This window comes from Eptatretus burgeri, chromosome 17 (assembly GCF_056783735.1).
Source record: "Eptatretus burgeri isolate ZD-2024b chromosome 17, Ebu_testis_v1, whole genome shotgun sequence".
NCBI lineage: Eukaryota > Metazoa > Chordata > Myxini > Myxiniformes > Myxinidae > Eptatretus > Eptatretus burgeri.
This window is the reverse complement of record NC_140977.1, coordinates 32,952,570-32,960,731: the sequence shown is the minus strand read 5'-3', so window position 1 is coordinate 32,960,731 and position 8,162 is coordinate 32,952,570. Positions and strand designations below refer to the sequence as shown.

The 8,162-nt window shown below is 41.9% G+C and overlaps 1 protein-coding gene across 6 annotated transcripts in view; it reads left to right on the top strand.

The window, feature by feature from the left end:
* The window catches only part of SNX29 (sorting nexin 29), a 375,087-nt gene extending 369,279 nt beyond the window's left edge, over positions 1-5,808 (top strand). For all 6 annotated transcript variants that reach the window (XM_085862384.1, XM_085862380.1, XM_085862382.1 and 3 more), the window contains one exon: positions 4,970-5,808. In XM_085862384.1, the coding sequence (XP_085718510.1) occupies positions 4,970-5,050 (81 nt within the window). In that variant the 3' untranslated portion in view covers positions 5,051-5,808. The remainder of the gene's footprint in view (positions 1-4,969) is intronic.
* Positions 5,809-8,162: the final 2,354 nt, after the last annotated feature.

Below are 8,162 nucleotides of genomic sequence, written 5' to 3'. Positions count from 1 at the left end.
CACAAAATTTTGGCTGAATCCGTCCACGACTTTTTGGTATATCCTGCTCACAGACAGACAGACAAACAGACAGGGGTGCAAACATAAGCTCCGTGCACCTTAGGTGGTGGAGGTAATGAAACAAAGAAATGTGAAATGATCTATCCTGCAGTTATATGTTGATGTCGTACATTGTCGTTGGTTGTTCTGCAAGCAAGCAGGAAGTGTCACACCTGCAAAATGACTATAAAACTATGGGTGGTAAGATTTACCTCCGCCACCGAAGGTGGAAGCAGGTTGTTTTCACCCATTTGTCTTTCTGTCTGTCTCTGTCTGTTTGTCTGTCTGTGAACAGGATATCTCAAAATGTTGTAGACTAATTCGGAGGAAATTTGGCGGAGAGGTTGGGTTTGTGGCAAGGATGAAATGATTCGATTTCGGTGAAGATCCAGATCCGGATACTAGAATTATTTAATTGATGCTTCATCACTGAGAGATTGGGCCAAAATGATATGAAGCACAATATCTCAAAAAGTTGTGGATGGATTATGACAAAACTGGGTGGATGAGTTTGGTAGTGCCAAGAACAAGCCGATTGGATTTTGGTTCAGGCTGCAGATCCGGCCCATCAGTGGGATACAAAACGTAAACTGTTCAGCCTGGCGGAGATATGTGCTCTCCCGAGTGCCATTCTAGTATTTGAATGTGGTGGATATGTAATGAACACTGCTGCGCTATTTCGAAGGAAATATCACACTTCAAGCACGTATAAATCAGTTTTAGCTCGTGATGGCTCTACTCCATGCGGCGTATTGCTGCCTGACTTCATTATTTGGCAGGAGCTTTGTTCAAGACTCTGAGGAGGAGAAGCAAAACTGATGCTGTTAACAACAGAGGCGTTTGGGAAATGTATCCCAAACTCTCCGAAAGTAATGTTCAGTACCTCAGGGTATGTTCTCTACGTCATAGATGATGATGCAGGAGGAGATCTTGCAAATGACCGAGATGAAACTTCAGGTACGAACATTTCTTCAAGAACAGTAAGATGTACATTAAATTACCTGAGGCATAATTGTACCTGAAAGGGTAATTGCTTTCATTAAACCTTAAAGGGTAATTGTTAATAGAGGATTAACAATTACCCTTTGGGGAAAAATTGGTCAAGAAATCACTGACTCATTCACACTTCAGTCATCCAGTTCACGTTGCTCACTTCTTTTTGATTGTATTTGCTGGTTTCCGAAAGCATTGTGCTTTTTACATTGCTGAGCAACCACATGCCATCTGAGACGTTTAATTTAGGGATGGGTCCAGAGTCTAAATCCTGCTTTACCTTCCCTGCATATTAATCACCCCAGATATAGATTGTGCTTCCCAATGCTCCACTACTACCAATCAGAAGTGTTGAGCAATACCGTAAGTGGAACGTTGGCTAATGTCTGACCATAATGAAACAGCGGGGCTGAACTCCCTGTCACTGATCACACAATATGTTTAACCAATGGAAAAAGACGATTGGGCAGTTTGGAATATAGTTTATAAAGATTAGAAAAAAGCAGATATATATTTATATACACACACACAAACAGTGTGACAAAAAAAAGCTCGTACCTCTCGCACATAAGCCCACTTAGTCAACTTAGCTACAGTTTCTACACACACAGCTGCCTTAGCCATTTCGCGAAAAGAGATACGAAAGATTGATAGACTGAGGATTGAAGCAGGTGGGGTATGGTGTTCACCTCATCCTCACCCGTACATGAGTCAGATTGCCCATGTAGTACTGAACAGAGTGCGTGGTGTGAGTGAGTGAGAGGTGCAGGTGAGACGTGCGGTGTATGCGGGTGAGTGTAGTGCGAGTCCTGAAAAGGACTGTTGTGGACGCTGTTGATACTCCGCAAAACCAGCGCGCGCCAATCAGGTACATGCGGTGGGAGGTGAAAGTATGTAAGGTGTGTGAGTAAGGCTTGTAAGGAGATAAGTTAGTTCCAAGGAGAACCACTGTTTATTCACTTGATGGTTGAGGGTTTGTGGTTTGATTTAAATAAGTCAGCATTGAAGGTAATGTCAGTGTCACCTTGCCTGGAAGACCGCATCTCCGCGCTTGTTTTGCTTGGTGCTCTCAGTGCTCATTCTGTTGCATTCTCAGCGCTTGTTCCGCTTGGTGCTCAGTGCCCGTTTCCCGTGGTGTGGTTTGTGGAGTGAATGTTGTTTGTAGTTTCAGTCTGTAGAGAGTTTAAAAGTGCTTGAGAGTGGAGTTTGAGAGCAGTACTCCATCAAGCCGTGGATGAAAGCCTTGTAGGTGGGAGTTCAGGTGTGCCAAGGAAAGACTTTGTACAATGGAGGCTGCCCATTCGCTGGCTGGCCTTGGATAGTTTAGTTTAGATAGTTTGATACTTGATAGTTTAGAGCTGGGTTGGGATTCGAATCCAGGCTACCCAGAGTGAGCATGCGTACATCTCGGCTTTCATGCCGTGATCTGGCGATTCCTTAGTTCATAACTGAAAATATTTTTTTCTGATTGTGACCATATAATTGATTTTGCCTTCCTCCCTCCAGTGAAGAACCACGGTATCACAATTGAAAGTTGAAGAACGTGCGACGTGGCTTTACCACGCAATGCACGAGGTGTTTGAAGAAACTTTTAAAAACGAAACGTTTAATTTTTATTTGTGTTTATCAATGCCGAAGTGATGGATTGTATAATGGCAGAACAAAAACGGGAAACATCGTGGAAAATAACATTTCACATTTTCAGCGAGGTAGCCACTGCCTGTTACACCGAAGAACAACACATGGTCAATGCAGGCGAGTAGCCCTGAACTTAGTTCAAGTCTATCTATATGCAGTATTCATTGACAGTGCGAATATTGTAACGCACTGGCTTAAGCACTCCAACGAAATGGTTGATAAGAAATGGCTCCCTTGGCATGCAATTGGCAATCACTGAACTGTCAAATTCAACATAGACCTCCCAAATTGGACAAATGAACACTTTTCTAGGAGTCGGAACTGCTTGTAAGTTCGATTCTGAAGCTTACATTTTGAAATTCTCCTTAGGCCTTAGTTATTTTATAACTTGGTTTACAGATCCCCCGATGGTATATTTGCTGAAATGAAATGTAAATATAAAACACATTTTTAGCCTTTTATATTTATAAATTTTCGGTGAAGGTGCAAAAGTTTCAAAACCTGAAATGTAAACGTCGGCATTTATTTTCAAAATATAATTTCGCACGCGTCCACCAAAATGCCGAGTCACCTTCAACCAAACTGTACAGTAGAGCTGCGCAGTCGTCTTCGGTCATGGCGTCTGAGCAGTGGCCAGCGTGGATCAGATTGACTGTGGTTTCTGGGGCGAAAGTGATTGTTAAGAAGTATGTCAGCGGTATAAATTGGAGTGACTGTATTGGTGATTTAATCACGTAACATCTTGACGACTAATATTCTGGCCGAACGATTGCATCAATTCAGTGCAGCAGCAGGGATGATTCGCAGGCTCCTCTCGATCATGCCGATTTTGTTTCCGTCGAAAGTTGTACACTGCTGTTCGTATTGAAAGATTTCGGTGCCAAGTACGTCAAAGTTTCCCTGCGAGATGCTGATATTCCACCTTCAACGGACCACAAATCAACCTTTGATGTGCTCATGGGGATGGGGAGACGGTACGATCAGATGCCCGCTGAAAAGTAAGAGCTGGTTATGGCTCTGATTCACCGTTTTGAGCGTGTTGACTCCTAGTAGACACCTTTTTTTTAATCATATCCAGCACTATGCACTGGTGTGCAGTGTGCACGCACACATCTACGACTTGAACAGTAATTTTCTCAGTATTGTTTCTATTTGTTTGATCATCCAACACATTTCTATAAGAAAAATATGCCAGACTATATTGTAAAAACAAGTTTTAATCCTTTATTGTTTTTCACATCAGATGATTCAGTGAACATCGGCATCCTGCATTTGAATGGTCTTCCATCTTCAATGTTTTCTTAGATCCTCCTGGTCCGGCATTTATATTTATCCCCCCCCCACCGACCCTTGTCTTTTCCATGGAACATCCGAAAAAAAATCATAAAAATATATAATTTCTAAAAATTGAAATTATATTTATATTAATATTTCGACCGACCGACCCTACATTTTAGCTGAAGAACTGCGTAAACCAAGTTATAAAATAACTAAGGCCTTAGTTTAAAAGATACTCATGGTGATCGCATGTGTGGAAATGAAATAAAGCAACAAACGCTGACGTCTTCGGGCGTTTATAAAGCATCGCAATATACTCAGCGATTTGTAGCTATGATGAACAGGCTTTCGATAAAAAGAGTGGGAAAATGGAAAAAAAAAAAACTTCACTGTTAAGAAATCGTTGTGGTCTGTTCCAAGTCAAGGCATGGTTGAGCAGGTCAAAAAACATGGTTGCTTCTTCAGACCTCATCAAGGTTACCGAGGATACACCTGAAGACTCCGTAGAGAGTGGTGACCGAGGATGTACCTAATGAAGGATATAATTAAATAAGGCCATTAATTATCTTCAAAAGAGGTGTTTTAATTAACCCAAACACCCAATTTTCATTTCTGCACTTCCTAGGAGTTTTCTTAGTATCCTTGCAAAGTTTCAGGCTGCTAGGTTTTATAGTTTTGGAGTTATGGAGGATACACACACACACACACACACACACACACACACACACACACACACACACACACACACACACACACACACACACACACTAATCAGTTTCGATGCCACAGATTTTCAGAGCACATTCCTGGGAAAGATATCGATTTGATGGAATGTTTTATTTAGTTTTGTGTTTTTTCTTGTCTGTGATTTTCTGAGAATGCAGATCATCGAGGTTCCACTTCAGGTAAAATCTGTATGTTTCGCAGTGAGGATGTTGAATCCTGTATCTACTGTAAATCTCAGTGCTGTGGACCTTTGTTCCTTTTTCGAGTCTCCAAGCTGTTCTTTCGCACCCCACAGGGACTTGGTACCCAAGCAGGAACGAAGACGAACACACCGCCGCCTCCCACGCCTCCCACGCCTTCCACGACAACCACATGACACTCGCCAACCTGAGCCACAGAGCGGAGATCTGTAAAACAAAACCAGGCTACGACCCTTTGTTCTCATGTAATGAATGCAGGAATTCACCCAATTTTGCAGCACACCAGACGTAAATCATGGATTTTTGTGCTCAATCTCACAGGTCACATGCTCAATACCAACAGCATTTAAAATCCATCGTGCTCACCCCGTAGACACATTGACTTTGTTTGTTGACCTCAGGTGAAAATTTGATGGAAAATACTGCTTTCTCAGACTTTTTAATCTTTCAATTTTTGATGAAAGACTCCATAAAGGCTGTAGCATCAAAAAAGCTGTTTGGGATTTTTTTTCTGGTTGGGGGTGGGGGGGGGGGTTGAACACAATTCTGTTACTTTCACCTTTCATTACCAAGGACCAAACCTTCAATGCTTAAGTTACTGAAGCTGTTGTTCTTGTTTTATTCACTCTTCTTTGGTATCTCTTTCATAGATTTGGCTCTCATTCCGAATGAGAAAATAATTGACAGATTGTTATTCATGGTGTCGTTATATAAGGCAATCTATTTATTACATTGTTGTAGAGTTGCAGGGAGGGATGGGGGCTGAAACCAGAACAAAGAGATGGGATAGTATAAAAAGTTGAGAAGCGTTGGGTGAATGTTGGTGCAATAACGAAGAATGGGAAGGAGATGGAGGGAGTTTGGGGTGGAGCGGTGCGAATCAAAAATTCTGACATCTTTGTTTATGTAATAAATAAATAAATCCCTCCTGCAATGGCTTTAGTAAAGTTTTTTTTATGTATCATCATCATCATCTGCATTCTCTGCCAGTCGATCTGTCTGTCTGTCCAGGGTGGAGCTTTGCTTTCCTGACTCCACCCACAATTCTCACCTCAAAAAAAAATCAAATCACCACCATTTTGTTCTCTACGTGTAGGCCTTAGGCTTCTGATGTACATTTGAACACCGAACGAGTCTTCTATCATGAAATGGTACCTTTTGATTACCACTCATGCAGAGGAAATGAGGTGATGCATGTTTTGTTTAGGAATGATCAAGGCAATGACCTACTTCTTACCACCCAAGAAAAAATTTCGTACAATCAAGAGGACTGCTGAGTTCATTAAAAAAAAAAAAACTGAACAATGTGTCGTCTATCATCAAAGAAAGGTACGTTTTAATAATGCAGAGGAAAAAAAAAACAGTCATGATTAATATTTGAAGTCTTAAAGTGAAAAAACTTTTGGTTTTCACCTGAGTTTACAAAGCTGAATAGTGTACAAATACTGGATTTTATCAACAAACTGTGGGACACATGTGCATGGACATGTAATTCACACATTATGTGAAGTAAATAAACGTATGCGGCTGGCAGGAATCAAAAGCACGTTTTATTTTATTTATTTGTTTTACCAAAATGTAGTAAAAATGCTACAATTTGAGAGATAGTCGTTTATTGACGAGTTATGATAAGGAGGTTCCATGTAAGACAACGTCAAACTTGGTGGTTGTGGTGACATGATATTAAATGTGTTATGATCGATGAAAGAATGCCCTTTCACCTATGATTGGGAGTGGGGAGGGAGCACCGAGGGTTGGGGTTCGGAGGGAGGGAGAGCAAAGATGAGACAGAGTTGGGAGTGGGATGTTTAGATTTTGGTGGGGGGGTGGAGGAGATGTGATTGGGTGAGGGGGAGGGGTTGAGGAATTGTGCTGGGGTGTGAGTTTGAAGGCTTGGCATGTTGGGAGGGGGAGTTTGAGGACTTGGAGTTTGTGAGTGGGGCGGGGGTGGGGGAGTTGAGGACTTGGTCACATTTTACATTGTACGGATGTTCTGCGGGTGTCTGCTATATTTTTATATTGATCTAAGGCTCATGGAGATGCTTGGATATAAATCACATTCAGGACAAAAACATTAGCAGGCAAGTATTTTTTTACATACATTACAAAGATATTCGTAGACGATGGCAAAATACATCCATGATTTGAACCTGGGTTCAAGTAGAAACACTAATGAGCCAACCCAGTCAATTGCATTTTATACAACAATTGATTGAAAACTGTGTGGCCAATGGAAAACTTGAACCTGCTTCTTGGCTTCCCAGGTGAAAATTCTGACTTTCTTCCCAAACATAGTACCCAGCTGTGACATTTAAGCAGGTGATGAGTCTCGTGAGAGGCTAAAAAGTACTGTTCATTGCATCCACTGGGCAATTAGGAAATCGAATAGCTGTTTCAAAGCACATGGAAGGGCACTTCATGAGAAATTGGAAGATAGGGAGGGAGAAGTTGCTGCTTGGAGGGGCGGTAATGCTGTGCTCTTCTTTTAGTTATATTTTGTTTTCAAAATCTCTGCTTATGGAAGAGAAAGGTGATAGAGGGCAAAAAGGTGATGTGTTGACGGTGGGGAAATTGGGGCAATGAATGCAACAACTGATGGCAAGGGGCTGGCGGGATAGTTTAGAGAGATGCAAACTCACCTCTGAGCTGGCTGGCCTGGGTTCAAATCTCGCCGCAACTTACACACTTGCATTCCCAGTGTTTCACAAGCAGGGTGATTCATCAATGTGTGTGCCTTCCCTCGGTGAACGTTAAACTGGGCGTCCCATCTGCCGGCATTAGTTAGTGGACATTAAATATCCCACGGTGGCCTTTGCCAAAAGTAGGGGAGATATATCACTGTCAGCACCATAGTGAAGTTTGAAATTCCTGCTGCAACCAACAAGGGGCACTGCATCAACTACACAGCTGCAGCCTGGGCAAGTGATGATAACCACAGCCATGTGCTACATCGATAATAATAAATATCGTGTGTGTGTGTGTGTGTGTGTGTGTGTGTGTGTGTGTGTGTGTGTGTGTGTGTGTGTGTGTGTGTGTGTGTGTGTGTGTGTGTGTGTGTGTCCTCCATAACTCGAAAACCATGAAACCGAGTAGCCTGAAAGTTTGCATGTGTATTAAGAGAACTCCAAGAAAGTGCAGGAATGAAAATTGTGTGTTTGGGTTAATTAAAACACCCATTTTGAAGATAATTAACGGCCTTATTTAATTACCCATTTTCAAGGCTTATCCTTGGTCACCTCACTGGGGTCTTAATTCACCATCTTTTTTTTTTGGCCTGCTCAACAATGC